Consider the following 23,899-nt stretch of genomic DNA (forward strand, 5'->3'; position numbering starts at 1 on the left):
TTGATAAAAATCCTTTTAATAAAGTATATCAGTGACAACTTCCTGTTTAAATAAATATATTGTTAAAAAATCATGCAAGAGCATTTTGTTGTAATTATGAGGAAAGATTTGAGACTACTGTTCCCTCTACAGAAACACTATGCACAGATGCAAAATGATCAAAGGCTGATACAATAATGAATCTCAAGTAAGTAGCGGAGCCATCATGTGCCTGTATGGGAAAAAAAATCAATATAAATGCTTTTAGCAGTGCTAGTTAACTGTTAACAAGCAGTTAGCAAAAGAAACAGCTTGATGTAAGAGTAATATTCTAAATATATAACAATATATAAGGCCAGCTACATATAATAGTTGTGGTACATATCAGCTAAATACCAGCCTTGATTTGATGAAAAATAGCAAGTGGAGCTAAAAACTGCAACTCTCATTTTTTTGTAGGGACAGGGTCTCACTCTGTTGCCCAGGCTCGTCTTGAACTAGCCTCAAAACTAGTCTCCCAAAGTGCTGAGATTACAGGCGTGAGCTACCATGCCCAGTTTCTAATTTTTTTAAAGTGTCGGCTGGGCGCGGTGGCTCACGCCTGTAATCCCAGCACTTTGGGAGGCTGAGGTGGACAGATAACCTGAGGTGGACAGATAACCTGAGGTCAGGAGTTTGAGACCAGCCTAACCAACATGGAGAAACCCCGTCTCTATTAAAAATACAAAATTAGCTGGGTGTGGTGGCACACGCCTGTAATCCCAGCTACTTGAGAGGCTGAGGCAGGAGAATCACTTGAACCCGGGAGGCAGAGATTGCAGTGAGCAGAGATCGCACCACTGCACTCCAGCCTGGGCAACAAGAGCAAAATTCTGTCTCAAAAAAAAAAAAGTGTCTTTCTAAAGTATTTTTCATAATAAAGAAGTTTCCTTTGGTTAGTGCTGCCTCAGAATATACTACCCTGAAGCATGACTACATTTTTATATTTATATAATTTCTCTGGAAAGCAATTAGCCAATATATTTTAAAAGTTATAAGTATGTTTACAATCTTGCACCCAGTAATTCTATTCCTTGAAATTTAATCTTAGAAAGTAAGAAAAAAGGTGAAGGTCCCAGTAGCAGGAATATGCGTAGATGTCCCCTGTGTATTACAGAGGGGACAAACTGTGTAATGACAGAGGGAAGAAAAAGAAAATTAGTTTAAATGTATGCCAACTGGCAAATGTTATTTTAAAATTGTACTTATGAAGCCTGTGATATAATACTAAGTTAAAAAAAGATGACACAAAATTGTCCATACATTATTATTCTAACTGTACAGCATATGGTCAACAACTAGAAGAAAATAAATACAGTAAAAGTTTTTGTGACAGGGTAATAAAATTCTGGGTGATTTCCAGCCTCCCATTCCCCCTTGCTATTTTCCAAGTTTTCTATAATGCTGTAACCCTCCACAGTGGAGTCCTGAAACAATATACGAAAGGTAGCAGGGGCTTACTAATCATAACCCACTAGGTAAAGACAGAAAAAAACAGGAAGATAAAATTCAGTAACATTAATCATTACTGGCCTCCCCAGTACTTGGGTGAATTTTGGTGGGAGAGAAAGGAACTAATGGGATTCAAAAACTTCCTACAGAATTTTTTGAAACACTGATTTAATAGCAGCTTCTGGCAAGTTGTGAAGAAGTAAACTTAATGGATAAGGTGCGATTTTAACCCTCATTTAGGGAAAGCTTAATTAAACAAAGCACGACCACCTAATAAATAGATATTCAGTTGTTTTACTTTTTTGTGTTTGTCTAAAACCAGGGCCTGACCAACTACCAGGAATAGCGGAACTCCTGATGAGGCAGCAGCTTCCTCATCAACGGGCATTCATTTCACTTGACAAGCAAAGCCCAATGGAATGCTGTCGAAAAATACTGGTTGTCTTTCCACTTCATCTCTCTTTGGCTTATTTGTTGCTGATCCTATGCTCTAGTTCCCTTTATATGAATCTCCCTTGTCCTTTCATGCTTAAATTAACATTCGATTTTGGCATCTCGACCTTTTTTCATTCCTATTCTAAAATGCCTACAGAATCAAATGAAAGAAAGCAAACGAAATAAATACTTCAAAGTAAATGAATGAGAAAAATAAAACAAAAAATAAATGAATTGTTTTATCTTGCTGTCACCCTCTACGAAAGGTAACAGCCTAATTTATGAATGTACATTTAGCTTATATTATTATTGAGAATAACTTTCTCTACTGGTTGATTTAGGTACAGAACCTATAATATCATGAGGATATTTATTAACTATGACTATGGAGATAGGTTTAAAGTCTAAATACATTGTGCAGGTTAATTTTTAATTCTATAAAGTATATTCACTTACCACAATTTCCTCATTTTGAAGCTGCCCCTCTGTGTGTACCAAATCTAAAAAATAAATGTAACAGAAGAAATGAGTTAAGGGTCAAAATACATGAGAATAGCTATTGAAATTTATATTCAGCAAAATATGATATCTGGTAAATTATGAGACCAGGTTTGAAGGAATCATCGTTTGCATGTTGAAATTTGATTTAAAAATAGAGGTATATGATATACAAGGCAAAAAAGATAAACTATGAGCTATAAAATATCCTAGTGAGTATAAGCAAAAGGAAATGCAAATGTCAATTATATTAATAGTAAAAGAATATAAGGAACTGATAAAATGTGAAAATTTCTTTTTAAAACATTTATTTTAAAAAATCCCCTTTTCAAGAAAAGTGAACATTTGAGGATCCAGCTACTAACAGAAAGGAGCCATTTTGCCATACCCACGGGTAACAACTAGAGCTGAGGTTCTCAGTGAAACTTTCACTATGATGCATAATTGTGTGGCCCATGAAGTAATCTTTTCTGGTATCCAAGTTTTAAAAATGTTTCCTTATGTAATTTTAGAGCAGATTAATTTATTTGATCATGAGTTAATCATATCAAGCATTCTTTTGGAAACATGAAAGATTTAATTGCTATAATGACAGCTAATGACAGCCGGGCGCGGTGGCTCACGCCTGTAATCCCAGCACTTTGGGAGGCCAAGGCGGGCGGATCACGAGGTCAGGAGATCGAGACCATCCTGGCTAACACGGTGAAACCCCGTCTCTATTAAAAATACAAAAAATTAGCCGGGCGTGGTGGCGGGTGCCTGTAGTCCCAGCTACTTGGGAGGCTCAGGCAGGAGAATGGCGTGAACCCGGGAGGCGGAGCTTGCAGTGAGCCGAGATCGCGCCACTGCACTCCAGCCTGGGCGCCAGGGCAAGACTCCGTCTCAAAAAAAACAAAAAAAGATAGCTAATGACAGTATTCAAAATTAACTTCATATAAAATAATGTACACAATGTAAAAGCCCCATAGTATTAAAAGAGAAGTCTCTTGTGTTTCTGTTTCCTAACCCTTTTCTGAAATAATGAAAATCAGTAATCTGCTTTACCCCTTCTTTCTCCTCTGGTCCTGCTTCTTAAAAGTAAACATTCTCAACTGTTTTAAGCTATTTTTCCTGAAATTATAATATGCTTTTATTCCTTTTTGATAAATTTTTTACTGACTTTATATAGTATGGTAGGTGAAATTTTAGCTTTTTAAAACCAAAATCCCCTCTTCTTCCTCCTTCAACTTCTCCCTCTTTCCCTCCTCTCAAATTTGAAATCCTACTTGATGGTTACATTACTCTGTCTATCTAAAGGTTATTTACTCCTGAAATAAGTAATACATTATAATGATATTTTCTTTCTTGTACAACTCTATCACCAGAAATTAATAATAAACTTTTTCATTTGCTTAGTTTTTTTAGTTGTGAAAAATTGAAAAATATCGGCTGGGCATGGTAGCTCACATCTGTAATCCCAGCATTTTGGGAGGCTGAGGCGGGCAGATCACAAGGTCAGGAGATTGAGACCATCCTGGCTAACACGGTGAAACCCCATCTCTACTAAAAAAAATACAAAAAATTAGCTGGGCATGGTGGCGGGCACCTGTAGTCCTAGCTACTCGGGAGGCTGAAGCAGGAGAATGTCGTGAACCCAGGAGGTGGAGCTTGCAGTGAGCTGAGATCACACCACTGCACTCCAGCCTGAGCGAGAGTGAGACTCAGTCTCAAAAAAAAAGAAAAGAAAAGAAAAAAGAAAAATATCAAACATACTTAGGAGAGAACATAAAAAAACTCCCACATATACCCATAAGCTAGATTTTATAATTACTAACATTTCATCATAGTGGATTTATCAATTTTTTTTTTTTCACTAAAGTATTTTAGGCCAGGTGTGGTGGCTCACTCCTGTAATACCAGCACTATGGGAGGCTGAGGTGGGTGGACCATTTGAGGTCAGGAGTTTGAGACCAGCCTGGCCAATATGGTGAAAACTCTTGTCTCTACCAAAAATACAAAAATTAGCCAGGCATGGTGGTGCATGCCTGTAATTCCAGCTACTCAGGAGGCTGAGGCAGGAGAATCACTTGAACCTGGGAGGCAGAAGTTGCAGTGAGCCGAGATTGCGCCACTGCACTCTAGCCTCAAAAAAAAAAAAAAAAAAAGTTAAAGCAAGTGCAAGTGTAAGACATTATTGACATTTCACCTCTAAATACTTTTTTGTTCTTTTGAGACAGGGTCTTGCTCTGTTGCCTAGATTGGAGTGTAATGGCACACTCTCAGCTCACGGCAACCTTCACCTCTCAGGCTCAAGTGATCCTCCTTCCTCAGCCTTCCAAGCAGCTGGGACTACAGGTGCATGCCACCACACCTAGCAAATATATATGTATATTTTTTGTAGAGACAAGATCTCTCTATGTTGCCCAGGGTAGTTTCTTGAATTCCTGAGATCAAGCGATCCGCCCACCTCAGCCTCCCAAAATGCTGGGATTATGGGCGTGAGCCTAGCTTCCCTAAATACTTAATTATCCATTTCTAAATAATAATTCTTTATATAACCATAATACCACCATCATAACAACATTAAAAATAGTGTTTTAATATAATATGAAACCCAATTCCTATTCAAATTTCCCCAATTGTCCCTGTCTTTTTAGAACTGGTTTATTAAAATCAGAATTAAGTCTCTTTTAACCTTGAACTGCTTTCTCTCCCCCACACATATTTTTTAATGCCTTTGACTTACTGAAGAGACCAGGTCAGTTGTCCTGTACAATGTCCCACATTCTAGATTTTTTTTTTTTTTAGAGATGGGGTCTTGCTCTGTCACCCAGGCTGGAGTGCAGTGGCGTGATCACAGCTCATTGCAGTCTTAACCTCCTGGGCTCAAGTGGTCCTTCCATCTCAGCCTCCCAAGTAGCTACGATTACAGGCACATGTCACCATCCCTGGCTAATTTTTAAATTTTTTTTGTAGAGACAACATCTTGCCATGTTTCCTAGGCCAGTCTTAAACTCCTGGACTCAGGTAATCCTCCTCCCTCAGCCTCCCAAAGTGTTGGGATTACAGGTATGAGCCACTGTGCCCAGGCCCCACATTCTAGATTTTATCATCTTGTCTATTCGTGGTTTCACTTAATTTGTTCCTCTATCCTCTGTATTTCTTATAGATTGGAAATTAGAGCTAAAAGCTTGATTATATTCAGGGTTTGAGGTCTTCATTAATGTCTTGTGATCTTTGTCTTTTGTTACTTGTGGATGATTTGAAAACTGCATCATTTGAAAACTGTGTGCATGAGCCACACTTGTTGATTACTGGACTTAAATAGGGTGACCAGAAATGAGCTGGCCTTTGTCAGTATCCATAGTTCTTTTTTCTAGGACCATTTAGTTTCTCCAAAGATGAATGTTCCAGCTGAGGGTATATTCTTGGCTGCTGACATTAATACCAGAACACAGGAAGGAGGCTGGTGTTCCCACTATTCAATATGTAGGCTTCCACTAGTATCCTATTTTCAACTCCATGTCTCGCTCACTACCTACTATATCTGGTCTCCTGAGCCTCAACATTCTGTATTTGCTGTTGTCTCTTGAGGGTTGTGGTGGGGGTCTGTGGAATAAAGGAGTGGTCACCTAGTTTTGTAGGACGGAAAAAGGTACCTAGAGTCTAATTACTCTGTATATAGATGTTCAACTAATCATCCTTGTTTTCTGACCCAGGTCTCATTCATACTTCCCATGGCACCTGTTGCCTTTGAGCTCTAGGCCTTTCTGGGGTTTTGTGTGGCAAAGTGGCTTGCTTCTTATTGACATGCTCCTTGTCAAGACCTTAGGTTGTAACACAGTTCATTCAGCTAAAGAAGTTATTACTCTTCCATCTGCTTTCTCTTTATCATAATATACACTGATTTCTCACATTTGCTTTAGTTTGCTGGTTGTTTAATCTTTTGTCCTTGTAGGTTTATGCCTCTTTTTATTCCTTTACTATTATTTTCATGATATTTTGAAAGGGAAAAGAGATAGACATATGAAGGCAAGATGCTGTGTTTAATTAAGTAGAGGCTATCAATTCTGCTGGTGCTATTTAAATAGTACCATTAATCAGGATGAAAGGAAAGAAGATGAGAAACTAACATTTATTGTCTATTATATGCCAGACACTAGTTCACCAAAACCTTAAATGATAGATATCATCGCCATTTTCCTAATAAGGATTCTGAAACTGAGAAAAATTAAGTCACATGTTAATACTTATATAACCAGTAAATGAAGAAGCAGCTTTGTATTCAAACCTGGGTCTTTCTAGAACCTAAATGTGTCACAAGGATCATTAAAGTCATCTTTTTTCACCAAAGTGCAGCTAGATGAGAAATGTAGAGTCAAAGGAATATTACCTACTCCTTCATGCTCAGAACAATGCTGGTGAAATACATACCTTTTTCAATCCATTGCTCAAAATCAACTGGCTCTTTAGACGTGCTCTTTTCAATCTTCAAGGTCTGTACTAACATTGGAAACAAAGTAAGTAAAGTGTTAAGCTGGCTCTATGTTTTTGTCCCTATATTTCTTTTTCCCTCTGCCTGAGATTATCATGCACAGTGGAACTACACAGAGCACTGGGATCAGAAACATCACGGAAGTTACTCTGTATTTTTCCAAAAAACCCTATGGTAAAATATAGTCTTGTGTAACTAATCTTCTAAATGTTTGCAACCATACAACACAGAGCAAGTAGAGCTTTTCTGAATTTGGCATTATTCCGACTATTTTGTGTGTACTCGTGATACTACTACTATTGGTGGTCTTGGTCACAAACATTTATGGAAAGCCTATGATGAGTCAAACATATTTATCCACTCACTTTTGACTACAATCTTATGAGAAAGGTATTTTAACCCATTTCACTGGTGAGAAAACAGGTTCAGAGGAGCCAAGCAAGGTGTTCAATAATATATAGCTAGTAAGTGCCAGAAATGGAATTCAAACTTTAGGTATGACTCCAGAGCCTCCACAATTAATGAGAGAAGAGACTTATCAGGAATACAGTCATCTTCCTTCTAAACTGGTTTCTCTCCACTGCTCCAGTCCAGTCTCTGCCACTCCAGATCCATTCCTCCTCTTCTTTGTCCTGTTCTGTGCCACGAGGGGCTAACCTCTGTGGACTCTATCACCTGGATTCATTTACCCACTGGCTTCTGATTGGATTTGGCCAGTGGGAGACACCAGGGGGAGACTGGGGTGGGGAAGGCACATCAGCCAATTTTATCTCCACTCCCTCTCTGCTTCAGTGTGACATCTTTGACACTCTCCTGCCTACACCTCCTATTAGGCCCTTTTACACAGGCTCCAGCTCTCACGGATCTCTGATAACACTATTTCCTTCCCTTGTGCCAGGGCTGGTTACAGCTTCCTGCTATAGCTAGTTTCTGAGGGCCTCATCATTCCTTGCCTTGTTTGTTCCCTTAACCCAGGCCATAATTTTGCAAGTAGCCCCATCAATAGAGCCTCTTCATTTGAACCATCTGGGATGTATTCTGTTTCCCGCCATGATTTTGTCTGATACATTTTATCCTTAAATAAATAGGATTAGAATGATGTCCCAAGGGAGATTATCCCCCTAAATTCCTGAGAAAATGCCACTAGTAATAGAAGAATCTCAACTATCCAATGTAAATAATCAGAGTTATCAGATTTTCAACAAGAATTTGACAAATAACTCCAGGACAAATGAATCCAGAATAAAGATGTCATGGAACTCAGTGTTCTGGCAAGCTGGTGTCTTATGTTCCTAATAGGGCCTTTTGCCAAAGACTTTTACATAGTAAATTGCATGGAAATTATTATGTGCTTTGGAAGGGTTTCAAATTTGCAGTTTCAGAGAGGCCAATTGAGCTCAAGGCATTTACCCCATAATCCCCATCCTTTTACCCCAGCAATAAGACTGGATTCCATGCTATCAAGAAAAACTAGCGTTTTGCCAAAAGTTTACATATATGCCTTCTGCCTGTGGAAAAAATGAAAGGATAACGAAAACTAAAATATTAGCCTTACCTGGAGCACCAAAAAAAAAAAGAAGAAAAAATTAATGTAAGATGTGCTTACCAAAGTAACTTTGGATTACAAGCCTTTCAATCTTTACATATTTGTGGAAACAAATAATGAATTCCTGGGGAAACAGTCCTGTGGTGGTCCAAAACGTTTCTGGATTCCTATTGTTAATTTTAAAGAAAAAATAAGAACAGCCAAATATAAACGGTTAATCACAAAATTTTATTGAATACCTGTTTTTTCAAATTAAATGACTACTGGATTCTCACATCTCCTTTCTGTTAACTCTGCCTCTAATCTCTCTCCAACTTTAATAATTCTTCTTTACTACTAGCAGGTATTCTTTTCTAAAACACAGAAACGGAATTGATGTCACTCCTATCTAAATGCCTCAGTGGTCCCTTTATTGCCTATAATTCTAAACTCCTTCGTATGGCATTTAAGACTGTACAATCTGGTTCCATCATTAAGTTACAGTCTCTTCCATCACTGTGGTCACACTGGGCCACTTAAAATTCTGCAAATATGTTAGGGAGGCTCTTGCTTCTGTACCTTAGTTCATTCATGAGGTTTTTTTTTGACCTGAAAAACCCTTCTTCCCCTTGCATAAGTTCATTCACTTTCTGGTCAGCAGTTCAAGACCAGCCCGGCCAACATGGTGAAACCCTGTCTCTACTAAAAACACAAAAATTAGCTGGGTGTGGTGGCACATGCTGGTAGTCTCAGCTACTTGGGAGGCTGAGGCCCAGGAGGCAGAAGTTGCCATGAGCTGAGATTGCACCACTGCACTCCAGCCTGGATGACAGAGGGAGACTCCATCTCAAAAAAAAAAAAAAGATTTTCTAAGATCCCTTCTGATTTCCTTTTTGACTCATGGGTTATTTAGAAGTGCAGTGTTTAATTTCTAAGTTTTGGGGGGTTTTCTGAATATCTTTTTGTTGTTTATTTCTAATTTAATTACACAGTGGTCAGAGAACATACTCTGTAAGATTTTAACCTTGAAATATATTGAGACTTATTTTATGTTTCAGCACATTTCAGTGAATGTTCAATATGTTGGGTTTTGTTTTAAGAGACTGAGTCTCGCTCTGTCACCCAGACTGCAGTGCAGTGGCACGATCTTGGCTCACTGCAGCATTGACCTCCTGGGCTCAAGCCATCCTCCTGCCTCAGCTCCAAAAGGAGCTGGGACTACAGGTACACGCCACCATGACTGGCTAATTTTTGTGTTTTTTCGTAGAGATGGGGTTTTGTCATGTTGTCCAGGCTGGTCTCAAACTCCTGAGCTCAGGTAATCCGCCTGCCTTGGCCTCCCAAAGTGCTGGGATTACAGGCGTGAGCCACCACACACAACCCATCAATACATTCTTGTTCCATGTTGTTGACTATAGTGTTCTATAACCGTCAACAAAGTCAAGGTTATGATATTATTCAGATCATCTATGTCTTTATTGATTTTCTGCCAAATTGTTCTATCATTACTGAGAAAAGGGTATTAAAATAACTATAACTGTGAATTTGTCTATTTCTCCCTTTCATCTGTCAGATTTTGCTTTATGTAGTTTAAAGAACTATCATTAGGTCCATATATACTTAGGATTATCCTCTCTTCCTTTTTTTCTTTTTCTTTTTTTTTTTTTGAGGCGGAGTCTCACTCTGTCGCCCGGGCTGGAGTGCAGTGGCACGATCTTGGCTCACTGCAAGCTCCACCTCCTGGGTTCACGCCATTCTCCTGCTTCAGCCTGCCGAGTAGCTGGGACTACAGGCATGCGCCACCATGCCCGGCTAATTTTTTTTTTTTAGTAGATACGGGGTTTCACCGTGTTAGCCATGATGGTCTCGATTTCCTGACCTCGTGATCCGCCCGCCTCGGCCTCCCAAAGCGCTGGGATTACAGGCGTGAGCCACCGCGCCCAGCTATCCTCTCTTCCTAATGAATGGACCCTCTAACACTATAAAGTGTCCCCTTTGTCTCTGGTAATACTCCTTGTCTTATATTCTACTTTGTCTGACATGAATATAACTACAGTGACTTTCTTATGTAAACTGTTTGTAGGATGCATCTTCTTTCATCCTTTTATTTCCAACCTATTCATATCTTTATATTTAAAGTGCATATCTTTTAGACAATATATATTTTGGTCTTGGATTTTTATCCAGTCTGACAATCTGATATTTAACTGGAGTGTTTAGCCCTACTGACATTTAGTGTAACTACGGATATGGTTGGGTATAAATCTACCATCTTGCTATTCATTTTTGTCCCTCCTGCCTATTCTTGTCCTGTTTCTTCTCTCCTGTTTCTGAGTGAATAATTTTTTTAATTCCATTTAATTCCTCTCTTTTTTTAAGCTATACCTCCTTTATTAGAAATTTTTGAAATAGCTGCTCTCTAGGTTACAACATAAAAACCTCATGGTAGTCAGTTTACACTGAACATCACTTTTGTGCCATTGTTGTCATATATTTTACATATATAATATATCCCATAATACAGTTTTTTTCATTAAGTGGTTGGTTATCTTTCAAAAAAATTAAAAGAAGAAAACAAGGCAGTCTTTTATGTTTACCCAAATATTTATCATTTCCAGTACACCTAATTTCTTCTTATACGTTTGATTTTCCACCTAATATTATACCTCTTCAACCTGCAGAATTTCCTTTAGCATTCCTTATGATTCAGGTCTACTTGTGATGAAAAATGCCTTTATCCTATCTTCATTTTTGGAAGATAGTTTAGCTAGACACAGAATTCTCGGTTGACAGCGTTTTTAAATATTTGCTTGTTTCTCCCTTCCCCAGTATTTAAAAGATACTGCTCCATTGTTGTCTGGCTTCCACTGTTTGTGATGTAAAGTCAGCTGTCATTAGCACTATTGTTCCTCTGTATATAATAGTTTTTATTTCCTTCTAGCTATTTTAAATATTTTTTTCCTTTCTTTTTCAGCAGTTTGACTAAGATACAATGTCTGTATTTATCTAGCTTGGGGCTTGCTGAGTTTTTTGGATCTATAAGTTGGTATTTTAAAATAAAATTGGGAAAAATTCAGTTCAAAATAGAAACAACCCAGATGTCCATCAACTGATGAATGCGTAAATAAAATGTGCTATATCCATACAATGAAATCTTGACAATAAATAAGAATGAAGTACTGATATGTGCTACAACATGGATTAACCCTGAGAACATGTAAGTGAAAGAAACCAGGCCAGGTGTGTTAGCTCATGCCTGTAATCCAAGCACTTTGGGAGGCTGAGGCAGGTAGGTTGCTTGAGGTCAGGAGTTCAAGACCAGCACAGCCAACATGGTAAAACCCTGTCTCTACTAAAAATACAGAAATGAGCCAGGTGTAGTGGTGCACACCTGTAGTCATAGCTACTTGGGAGGCTGGGGCATGAGAATCACTTGAACTCAGGAGGCAGAGGTTGCAGTGAGCTGAGACTACACCACTGCACTCCAGCCTGAATGACAGAGCAAGACTCTGTCTCAAAAAAGCAAAAAACAAAGAAACCAGTCACGGCTGGGGGTGGTGGCTCATGCCTGTAATCCCAGCACTTTGGGAGGCTGAGGTGGGCAGATCATGAGGTCAAGAGATCAAGACCATCCTGGCCAACATGGTGAAACCCCGTCTATACTAAAAATACAAAAATTAGACGGATGTGGTGGTGCCTGCCTTAATCCCAGCTACTCGGGAGGCTGAGGCAGGAGAATCGCTTGAACCCAGGAGGTGGAGACCGCAGTGAGCCAAGATTGCACCACTGCACTCCAACACCATCTCAAAAGAAACCAGTCACAAAAGACCACGTGTATGGTTCTATTTATATGAAATGTCTCAAAAGATAAAATCTACAGAAACAAAGTAGATTAATGCTTGCCTAGGGCTAGTATGGATGGGAAAATACAGGGTGACTGATAACAAGTGTGGGGTTTCTTGTGTGGGGTTTCTTTTTGGGATGATGAAAATGTTCTAAAATTGATTGTGGATATGGCTATGTAACTCTGTGAATAGGCTGGAAGCCACTAAATTGTACATTCTAAATGGGCGAATTGTATGGTATGTGAATATTATGTCAATAAGGTTGTTACACCCCCCCCCCCAAAAAAAAAGACTAGAACTACTTTTTTTTTTTTTTAAGAGACAGGGTCTTGCTCTGTCACTCAGGCTGGAGTATAGTGGCACAAACTTCCGGGCTCAAGTGATCCTCCTGCCTTGGCTTCCCAAAGTGCTGGGATTATAGGTGTGAACCACCTTGCCCAGCCAGGGCCTACTCTCCTAACTCAAAATTCTGGGTTTTTATAAAATGCTTAATATTTTACAATCTCCTTTCATATTTATATTAAATTTTACCTATTGAAATTCATTAATCTTAATTTCCCCATGTTTTTTTTTGGATGCTTTCAATGAACATAACCAATAGAATAACATAAAACATCACGTAGAGATACACTTGAATTTTAAAACGACATCTAACTAGGCCGGGCGTGGTGGCTCATGCCTGTAATCCCAGCACTTTGGGAGGCCGAGGCGGGCTGATTATGAGGCCAGGAGTTTGAAACCAACCTGGCCAATATGGTGAAATCCTGTCTCTACTAAAAATACAAAAAATTAGCTGGGCGTGGTGGCATGCATCTGTAATCCCAGCTACTCGGAAGGCTGAGGCGGAAGAATCACTTGAACCTGGGAGGCGGAGGTTGCAGTAAACCGAGATGACGCCACTGCACTCCAGCCTGGGCAACAGAACGAGATTCCATCTCAAAAAAACAAAAATAACAACAAAAAAAATTAGTCAGACATGGTGGTGCATGCCTGTAGTCCCAGCTACTCAGGAGGCTGAGGCATGAGAATCGCTTGAACCCAGGCGGTGGAAGTTCAGTGAGCCGAGATTGTGCCACTGCACTCCAGCCTGGGTGACAGAGTGAGACCCTGTCTCAAAAAAAATAAAAAAGACATCTAACTAAATCTTGTAATTATGTATAAGGAAGTCATCAAAGTGGTAGTTTTCTTTTAAATATGAATTTATAGCTAACACCTATTTTACATGGATTATCTCATGTGATTTTTTTCTCAATTCTGAGGTCAGCAGGAAAGGTGGTATTATCCCCATTTTTCAGATCAGTAACTGAGGCTCAAAGAGTAATATATGTACTCTTTGACCAAGATAACACATAGTTCACTTACCCAGGAATTTTAATTCTAAATACAGTATTCTTCTACACTACACCAAAAGGACTGATTTTCTCTCTTCTTTTTTGTTTTTTTTTCCTAGTGTAGAACTTCTTTTCCCCTTTTTCATTGACACATTGAACACAAAAGGCAGAGGAAAAGTAGAAGTATAATCATTTTCTTTTTTTAAAGATGCGGTCTTGCTATGTTGCCCAGGCTAGTCTGAAACTCCTGAACTCAAGCTATCCTCGTGCCTCAGCCACTGTGCCCAGCTATTTATTTAACTCTTATTTCTGAAAGAATGGAGAGTTTGGAGCAGGGCCATAAAACAATATTCCATTATCCTGTAGGGACACATTTATAGCACTGTTTTCTCCAAATAATCCTACGGTTACTCTATTTAGATAAAGCAACTGTGAACAGAAAATAACTTTTTGTTTTTCTTTGAGACAGAGTCTCGCTCTGTCACCCAGGCTGGAGTGCAGTGGCACAATCTCAGCTCACTGAACTTCCACCGCCTGGGTTCAAGCGATTCTCATGCCTCAGCCTCCTGAGGAGCTGGGACTATAGGTGCATGCCACCACACCTGACTAATTTTTTGGTATTTTTAATAGAGACAGAGTTTCGCCAAGTTGGCCAGGCTGGTCTTGAACTTCTGACCTCAACTGATCTGCCCACCTCAGCCTCCCGAAATGCTGGGATTAAGACATGAGCCACCACGCCTGGCCAGAAATTAACTTTTAGTGTCTACAATATACAGTCTAGTTATATTTTCTGGAACTGCATATGGATTAAAAGTCCCCGATGTATTCTGTTCAGTTATCAGGACAGTAATTACATTATTCCATGTTTTCCCGTACTAAGAGTTTTTGTCTAATCTAAAAAAATTATGTCTTTATTCATCGAGATGGATGGACAGAGCCTAAAATACTAACTGTGATATATGATAGCTAATCTTAATGTTCTATAAACATATAAACATACTCGCTTGAGAGAAAGATCACCAACGTAGTGCAAGGTAAATTGATCTTGCCTTAGAAAACTAATCTACCTCCAATCAGAATCAAGGAGTGTTTTTGGAAAGTCCTCTATTTCTGGCAAACAACTTAAGGCAAATCTCCACAGTTCTGTGTATCCTTAAAGCAGTTCCCATATTAATTTTTCTACTCCAAGACAGAGTAGGATAGTAACTGTTACCTGAATTTCAAGAAGTAAACAACTAAGAAGAAGAAAGAAGGGACACAGGCAAAAAGCAGATATTGAATTTTTTATTCAAACTAAGTTTGAGTTAACCTAGTGTAGCACAAAGATCCCTGAAGTACAAGTTAGAAGACATGACTGTCAGTTGATTCTGCCTCTTGCTTATCTGTGTAATTTTGAGCAAGTCATTTTTATTTTGAGCAAGTCATCTGATCATTCTTTTCTTCATCTTTACAACGGAGTTGAAAATACTTTTTTGTGCTTCTTATTCCCCAAGATTACTGTGAGGGTCAACTGACAAAGTATCTGTGAAATTATAAAGCCCTATGCAAATGTACAATAATATATGCATATATATGTGTTTTTATGTATGTGTGTGTGTGTGTAGACTTTGATTACTTTCCAATATTAGTCAAGTTTGACTCATAGAAATAGTCTCTGACTTACAGGAATTCACAGTTGAGAGAGGGAACAAACATTAAAAATAAACAATACAATAAAGGAAAAAGTAAGGTAACAGAGGTATATACCAAATGTTATTGGAGCCCAGCAAAGAGATAAATGAATCTGAGGAGAAAAGTCGGTTGTCATAAAGATTACAACTACACTTCAAGGAAGAGGCTGAGCTGCTAGAATTTCATCCAGATACATGGGCTTCAAGACACACAAAGAATCATGAAACCTCTGTTACAACCAGTTCTGCCTTCAGTGATTAAAAGTAGTACTTAACCTCTTTAGACCTCTCTTACCACAAGTCTAAAATAAAGGGTTTTGGCAAAATAAACCCATAAGTCCCACCAGCCCTATAATTAGATGATTCTATGAGTCAAACTCTGTTCATTGTACACATACCAAGAAAGAGGGTTCAAGAAAGTAATAAGCCAGAACTATTAAAAAAGGAGTCATCCACCAGGCAGGTGGCTCACGCCTGTAATCTCAGCATTTTGGGAGGCCAAGGCGGGCGAATCACCTGAGGTCGGGAGTTCGAGACCAGCCTAACCAACATGGAGAAACCCCTTCTCTACTAAAAATACAAAATTAGCCAGGCGTGGTGGTGCATGCCTGTAATCCCAGCTACTCAGGAGGCTGAGGCAGGAGAATCGCTTGAACCTGGGAGGCGGAGGTTTTGCTGAGCCGAGATTGTGCCATTGCACTCCAGCCTGGGCAACAAGAGCAAAACTCCGTCTCAAAAAAAAAAAAGAGTTCTCAGGCTGGGCTCAGTAGCTTACGCCTGTAATCCCAGCACTTTGGGAGGCCAAGGTGGGCGGATCACAAGGTCAGGAGTTTGAGACCAGCTTGGCCAGTACAGTGAAATCCCATCTCTACTAAAAATACAAAAATTAGCCAGGTGTGGTAGTGCATGCCTGTAGTCCCAGCTACTCAAGAGGCTGAGGCAGGAGAATCACTTGAACCTGGGAGGTGGAGATTGCAGTGAGCCAAGATGGTGCCACTGGACTCTGGCCTGGGCAACAGAATGAGACTCTGTCTCAAAAAAAAAAAAAAAAAAGGAGTCCTCCCATTCCCATTAACTGCTTTTTCTTGGAATCAGACATCTAAGAACAATATTTAGAAAAATATCTACCTAGAAAAAGCTCTAGCACAATGAAGAGTAGAAATTGGAAGATATCAAAAAGGGGAGAAGCAAAACAATACACGATAGCAGGGAATGAAGCATTCAGTTCTGCAAAGATATCACTTAGACCAGTAAGGAAATAGGTAGTAAATAGGAAGTTACAATATTTACATTCTTATTCCAAGAAAAACGGAGTAAAACCATAACCAGACCTTAAAATTTACACTTCCATAAAATGAAGTTGTTTGAGTTTTTGCCTTGGTAAACCACTTCTAAAAAAACCTATTTGTATCAAGAGTTCAGTTTAGGCATTATAAAGAAAAGGATCAAAAACCTAAATATACACAACTCAATTAGTTTCAGAAATGGTACCAAAAGTGGATATCAGGTAATCCACCAAACATTTATTAAACTATGTTTAATAGGGCAAGTTATTATAAAACACAGTCCAAGTACTCAAGGGATTCACTGATTTAAGACTGTAAACAACAAAGTATAGTAACTCTTACCCATCAATGATATTTTCAGGTGGGTGTTTTTCATCACTTGATGTAGCTAAAATCACTTCGGACCCTTCAGAGCTCAGACAGAGATCAATTTTTCTCATCTTAAAGTGTTTAACCTGCAAATTAAAAAATAACAAAAAAAGCAATTTCTTGATTCTCTAAACTTTATCTCAGAAAAGGAAGTGAGAAGGAAAGGCTGTTGCCTAGCAGATGGTTTAACACCCAAGCTATTCAACATGTGGGAGGGACTCTAACATGTTTGTTTATGTAAGAAACCTCTCGCAGGGATAATTTATAAGACATGACTATTTCTGCTACTCTGCTTCACAAAATAAGTCCCTGACTACCCTAGCCAAACAAAAAAACAAAAACACAGAGGTACAGGAAGAAGGTCAACCGAGGAGAACAGCATAGAATACCATAAAAATACTCGATTAATCTGAAAGAAGGCAGAAAAAGAGAAACAAAAGAATAAAGAAAAATGGGACAAACAGAAAACAAATAGCAAGAACACAGATTTAAGCAAAAATACATCAATTATTCCATTGAGTGTTAATAAACACTCAATTATTAAATTAAAAAAACAACTAAATAATGTTTTCCAGAGACACATTCTAAATATAAATATACAGACTAAAAGCAAAATGACAGAATAAGGTATAAAGTCTTAATGTCTGGCAAGGTAAATTTCCCTACTTTTCTTAAAATTTTTAAAAATTTTCATTATTTTATGTTTTATTTTTTTAGAAATAGGGTCTCACTGACACCAAGGCTGGAGTGCAGTGGAGCGATCATGGCTCACCGCAGCCCTGAACTCCAGGGCTCAAGTGATCCTCCCACCTTAGCCTCCCAAGTAGCTGAGACTACAGGTATGCCACTACGCCCAGCTAATTTTTAAAAAAATTCTCTGTAGAGGCCAGGTGTGGTGGCTTACGCATGTAATCCCAGAACTTTGGGAGGCCAAAAAAATTTCTTTTTTTTATGTAGAGATGGGGTCTTGCTATGCTGCACAGGCTAGTCTTTTTTTTTGAGATGGAGTCTCACTCTTGTTGCCCAGGCTGGAGTGCAATGGTGTGACCTCGGCTCACTGCAACCTCTGCCTTCCGGTTTCAAGCAATTCTCCTGCCTCAGCCTCCTGAGTAGCTGGGATTACAGGCACCAGCCACCACGCCCAGCTAATTTTTATATTTTCAGTAGAGACGGGTTTCACCATGTTGGCCTGGCTGGTCTCAAACTCCTGACCTCATGATCCGCCCACCTCAGCCTCCCAAAGTGCTGGGATTACAGGCGTGAGCCACCACGCCCGGCTTGCACAGGCTAGTCTTAAAACTCCTGGCCTCAAGTGATCCTCCTGCCTCAGCCTTTCAAAGTGCTGGGATTAAAGGCATGCGCCACTGTGCCCAGCCAATATCAATATTTTATAAAAATGCATTTATTCTTAGTTTTTGTTTATTAGCATAAAGTTCACTTTCTATTATATTTTAAAAACTAGTATTGATAGTATTAAAAGTGTGGTAACATTGGTAAGAAATAAAAACATATATTTTAATTTTTTGTGCCTTTTTTCTCTACCAATCTTACCACAGCTTTCGACACTATTGATACCAGAGAACCAGTCACTGTGGGATGAACATTGTCAAGCCTTAGTTTTAAGAGGAGAAAGATGGTGAATTCTGTAAATACAGATTGATAAACTTGAATGCTAATTCTCAACAAAATCCTAAAATTATTAAATTTCATTATTAAAATGGTAACCTTGAAAATGTAACCAAGGAAGTACTAAAATTGGAAGTAGCAGTAACATTAGTTTACAAGCTATACCAAATCTATACATTTCTGTTTGTCTGATGGATTCCTACCCATTTGGAACATGTTCTAAACATTTCAACAAAGCTTCAGACAAAGCTTCTCAAGATACCCTGTGGACCCGACAGAGAAATAGGAATTGGGTGATAGCTACGACTCTAGGTAGATATTTCTGAGTGGCTATATTCAAAGAATGACGATTAATGGAAGAAAATGAACTTGTGGAGGACTTCTATCCTTATCCTACTCAACATTTTTATTAATTAAGGACGCACAAAGTATGCTTATCAATTTTGCAGACACAAAGCTGGGATGTCAGCTGATATGCTAGGTGACAGAATTAGCATTCAAAAAGAAATGAGCAGCTAGAAAGATGACTTGCAACGAGTAAGATATTTAATAAGGATAAAAGTAAAAACCTATATTCAGTTTTGAAAAAAATCAATCATACAAGGGTTGGTCTAAATCAGGGGTTAGCAAACTACTGCCTGTGAGCCAAATCTAGCCTGCCATCTGTTTCTGTATGGCCCACAAGCTAAAAATGTGTTTAACATTTTAAAATATTTTTAAAAATCAAAATATTCTGTGACACACAAAAATTACATGAAACTCAGATTTTAATGTCCATGAATTATATTGGAAAGTGGCTATGCTCATTTGCTTATATTGCCTATGGCTGATTATATGTTACAGTGACATAGCTGAGTCACTGTGACAGACTATAAGGCCCATAAAACCTGAAATATTTACTATTTAGTCCTTTACAAAAAAGTTTGCCAACCTCTGATCTGATAAAACATATAGGTTTGGTTGACCACAAAGTCAATATAAGGCAACAGTGTACTCTATCTGCCCCTAAAGGTAATGGAATGCTATCTTAGAGTTAAGGAAGTACCACATTCCATCAACATTTTTGAACACCAATTGAACAAAGGGCCAAGCACTGTGCTAGTACTGCAAAGACGAATACAACAACCTAAGTGACTAAGACTTGGTTCTTGCCTTCAAGCTCAGAGTCAAGGAAGATGAATAAGCATGAAACTAACAGTATAATATACTATGTGCTAACATCGTGTGACGCACATCCGGAATACTGTGTTCAGTTCTGGGTAGTACGTTTTAAGTAGGACATTGTCAGGTGTGATATTGTTCAGAGGAGAGTAAAAAGTTCCTGGTGATCTATAAACCATATTACATAGAAAAAGGTGAAAAATAGAAATGCGACTACAATTTTTACTCTCAGTGGTGCTCACAAATGGAAAAAGGATTTAAATTTCTTTTTTTTTTTTTTTTTTTTACACCTCCTGGGGTGTGAACTGGACTCAACAAATGCACATTTTAAGCAGGAAGACTTTGGAGAGACAAGGACTTTCGTGCAAAGTAAAGATTTTAAATTTCTTTCATCCCTGAAAACGTCCAAGAAAAGTCGGTAAAAGATCATAATCTATGGAAGAAGCCAAAGAAATCTACGGAGAAAGCCAAAGAAAGGATTCCTGCATTGGTAGTTCTCTTAGGCTGAGTCAGATTCTAGGAAAGGTAGATTGGGAATAGATCATGAAAGATCTGAAAAGCCAGGTTAATGGCAATGAACTTTATCCTGTACTCCAGTGGTTCTCAACTGGACTGGGGGTAGATTTTGGCCTCCAAGAGACACTTCAAAACATCTGAAGTTTTAACTGTCACAACTTGGGTGGGAGAATGCTGCTAAATATACCATCATATACAGGACAGCATATCCACAAGTAATTATTGGTCCCAAGTATAAATAGTGTAAAGCTGGGGAAACTATGTCGTAATCTATTTGGCGGTGGAAATGTGAGGGTTGGAGATGTAGGGAGATAACTTTTTTTTGAGACAAGGTCTGGGCTCTATGGCCCAGGCTGGAGTGCAATGACGCAATCTCGGCTCACTGCAACGTCTGCCTCCCAGACTCAAACGATCCTCCCACCTCAGCCTTCCAGTAGCTGGGACTACAGGCATGCACCACCACGCCCGGCTAATTTTTTTGTTTTGTAGAGACGGGGTTTTGCCATGTTGCCCAGGCTGGTCTCTAATTCTTGAGTTCAAGCGATCCGCCCGCCTTGGCCACCCAAAGTGCTGGGATTACAGAAGCGAGTCACTGTGTCCGGCCGAGAACTTGGCTTTTTAAAAAGAGTTACACTTTAGGGTTGATATGGAGCAGATGAACAGGAAAGAACGTACTCTCCAAATGTTCAGTTCTTTTCTTACCTCACATTCTTAAGTTTTCTGAGAGAAGGAAACACATGCTTTAATACAAAACTCATTTCACACCTTCTATATTCACCATTATCCTTCCTATTTCCTGTTTTGGGTAGAATTAACTTAAGTAGAAACGGCAGAGACTTGGTTTTCTTTAAGGCTCTTTGCTGCAGTTAATGAGAAGAGGCAACCAACCTTAGAGAAATCCATACAATGCTGGGCCTGGTGACTCGCCTGTAATCCTGACACTTTGGAAGGCCGAGGTGGGCGAACAGCTTGAGCTCACAAGTTCAAGACCAGCCTGGGCAACATGGTGAAACCCCGAAACCCTCTCTACTAAAAATACAAAAATCAGCCGGACCTGGTGGCAGGCGCCTGTAATCCCAGCAATTTGGGAGACCTAGGCAGGCAGATCACTTGAGGTCAGCAGTTCAAGACCAGCCTGACCAACATGGTGAAACCTCATCTCTACTAAAAATATAAAAATTAGCCGGGTGTGGTGGCGGGCGCCTGTAATCCCAGCTACTCCGGAGGCTGAGGCAGGAGAATCTCCTGAACCCAGGAAACGGAGGCTCAGTGAGGCGAGATCGCACCACTGCACTCCAGCGTGGGCGACAGAGCGATTATGTCTCCAAAAAACAACGTGCAGGTTTGGGAGGTAGTCTAATCCCCCACCCCTTTAGAGCAAGGCAATTTCCTCAGGGCCGCAGTTTACCAAAGGTGGTACACTCTGGGGTGCTACCCTTTCCATTTTTTACAATCCCTGACCCTGGAATTTCCTGATGCCTTATCCTGTATTCTAAAGTAGGGCCACTGGTTTCGTCCCCAGTTCACCCTTTCATCGCTAGCTCACGTGCCCTTTGTGGTCCTTCTTTCCCCAAACCTCTTCAGGTCAATTCCTTAGAGGACCTTCTCCCTGACCAGCTCCCTTGGTTCTGGCGCTACAGCTGGACTCCTCACGCTCTTTCTTCAAGCATCATCCATTGGGAACGTGGTGTACTTTAGAAAACGCGGACCCGGCCTACGGCTTCTGTCTCCGCGGGGCCAGGGCCACGGCTTCCAAGACAAACCAGCCCTGGCACCACCTTCTCACCTCCATCCCAAACCCTCCTCCTCAGTTCAAGACCCTAAAGCCTCAGACTTGTGGAGACCCGCCCCCACATTATGTAAAGAATACATAAATGCCCCCGACCTTAGGTATAATTCATAGCTAGATGTGTTACATTGAGGCTGACAGCTTACATTACATTTTGGTAGACTAATTAATTTCGATTTACAACTGGTTTTCCCTTTTGGGGGTCAAGATGCTATTTCTGGCCTCAAAGAGCTTCGTGGGCTGGTACTGGCGCCTCCAGGGTCTAGAGGAGAAGGCGGGCCCGCGTCAGACCTCCCGCGGCGGCCCTTCCACGCCTCCCGCCGCGCGTCTCTTACCACCCCTCCACTGCTGCTCCCTTCCCACCAGCATCCCCTTCCTTCTGCCTTGCCCGGCCAGGCCCCCACACCCCCTGGTGCCAGCCTGCCCACGCCGCTACCCGCTCGCCTGGAACTCCCGTTAGCTCTGGGCGCCGGACCTTCCGGGCTCGAAACCTCCCTTGCGCCCCGCCCCACGCAGAGCGTCCCGATCCGCAGCCCCGCCTCCCCGCCGCGGCCTCCGCGGAGTCCGGAGTCGCGCGCGCTCCAACTCCGAAATCTTCGCGCCACGCCTCCCACAAGCCCCGTCCCAACTCTCAGCCCGGTCCCCTCGCCGCGGCCACAGCTGAGTTCCCGGGCGGGCGCTCCTACCCTGAGCTCTTCGCGCCACGCCTCCCAGAGGCCCCGCCCCGCCTCAGCCCCGCCCCTTCGCAGCGGCCTCGGCCCCTCCTACCCCGAGCTCTTAGCGCCACGCCTCCCACAGGCCCCGCCCACAATCGGCCCCGCCCTCTCCGGCTCCCATTACTTCGCGGGCCAAGATGCGCAACCATTCCTGGGCGCCTTTCCCCAGGCCAGTCCCGGGGCGCGCGCTGCCTACCCTCCCCCAGCTCAGCTCTATCCCCGGGGCCCGCAGGACCCAGGGGATCCGCCCTCCCGCGAGCACGCACGCGCAGGACCCACCTCTGCGTTTTCCAAACCCTCGGCCCTCGGGTCGCCTGCCCTGGGCCTGGCCCCGCCTCCAGGTCCGGCCCCGCCTTCGTGCCGGCGCCCGCGCACGCGCGCCTCCCCGGCCCAGCCTTGCCCCCGCCCCCGCCCCCGCCGGTCCCGCGGTCCCACGGCGCCTGGTTGCCCCCAGCCCCCTCCCTCCTCCCACCCTCACTGTGTCCCACCCTCCTTAGCTTTGTGCCCGGGGCGCTGAGCCCTTCCCCGTCAGCCGCGCCGCGGGAGGAGGGAGCCGCCACCGAGGAACTGCCGCTCGCTGCCCCGGGCAGGGGCACAGGTAGGTGGCGGCCGCGGGCCGGGCCGCTCGCGGGGCCCAGGGTTGCGTGTGGGAGCGGGGGCGGGGTGTTAGGGAGGGGCGGGGTGGGGGAGGGGAAGCCCGAGAGGGACGGCGGGGCGCGGGTTGAGGGGAGGATGAGGTAGACGGGTGGGGGCGATGGTTGAAGGGTGGCGTAGGGGTGCGGGGGCAGGTTATGGGGACGTGTGAGAATTGGGGTTCGGGGCCTGGGTGGGACAGGGAGCAGGATTAGCCTGGGTGGACTCGGGGAGAGGCATGCGTGGGGAGAGAGCGGGAAGAAGGAAGGGGGAAAGGGAATGGGATTTTAGGAGTTCAAGGAGGAAAGGAGCTAGGATAGGAATAGAGAGGGTGGGGTCTTGGGGGCAGGGAAGAAAAGTTGGGGGTGTGGAATGCCAAGTTGGGGATAGTGAGGCGTGAAGGAAGAGGGTCTTGAAGATTGAGAACAGAAGGCAAGGAAAGGGATGGAGAGATTGGGGTCCTAGGAGAGGGAAGCCCCTAGAGTGGGAAGAAGGGAAGAATAGATGGTGAAGGAGAGAAGGAGTGGGGGTGGAGGAGTGTGGGGAAGGAAGGGG

General features: G+C 41.7%; 2 protein-coding genes across 9 annotated transcripts in view; one reads left to right on the forward strand and one right to left on the reverse strand.

Moving 5' to 3' along the window:
• HSPB11 (heat shock protein family B (small) member 11) lies at positions 1 to 23,208 on the reverse strand. 8 transcript variants are annotated; one of them, XM_030813010.1, is made up of 6 exons: positions 23,200 to 23,208; positions 16,877 to 16,989; positions 8,484 to 8,590; positions 6,817 to 6,885; positions 2,362 to 2,405; positions 1 to 211 (listed from the first exon to the last, which is right to left on the reverse strand). In XM_030813010.1, exons 2-6 carry the CDS (start codon positions 16,972 to 16,974, stop codon positions 95 to 97), a joined length of 435 nt encoding a protein of 144 aa, XP_030668870.1. In that variant the 5' UTR covers positions 16,975 to 16,989; positions 23,200 to 23,208; the 3' UTR covers positions 1 to 94. The 8 variants fall into 8 exon arrangements, with proteins under 8 accessions (XP_030668870.1, XP_030668865.1, XP_030668868.1 ...); XM_030813005.1 differs by lacking the exon at positions 23,200 to 23,208 and adding an exon at positions 22,991 to 23,060; XM_030813008.1 differs by lacking the exon at positions 23,200 to 23,208 and adding an exon at positions 22,764 to 22,802.
• LRRC42 (leucine rich repeat containing 42) overlaps positions 23,100 to 23,899 on the forward strand; it is a 21,200-nt gene continuing 20,400 nt past the window's right edge. Inside the window, exon 1 of the mRNA XM_030813000.1 lies at positions 23,100 to 23,309. The gene's annotated coding sequence lies outside the window, so the exon portion shown is untranslated. The remainder of the gene's footprint in view (positions 23,310 to 23,899) is intronic.

The sequence above is a fragment of the Nomascus leucogenys genome, chromosome 5 (genome assembly GCF_006542625.1).
Source record: "Nomascus leucogenys isolate Asia chromosome 5, Asia_NLE_v1, whole genome shotgun sequence".
Classification (NCBI taxonomy): domain Eukaryota; kingdom Metazoa; phylum Chordata; class Mammalia; order Primates; family Hylobatidae; genus Nomascus; species Nomascus leucogenys.

Bases quoted from the DNA above. Each gene is read 5' to 3' on its own strand.
- HSPB11 (XM_030813003.1), bottom strand. The intron at 6,886-8,483 runs GTAAGCACATCT...TTCCAATGTTAG, and splicing joins TGTAATCCAAAGTTACTTTG to TACAGACCTTGAAGATTGAA. The intron at 212-2,361 runs GTAAGTGAATAT...TTTCCCATACAG, and splicing joins TTCAAAATGAGGAAATTGTG to GCACATGATGGCTCCGCTAC.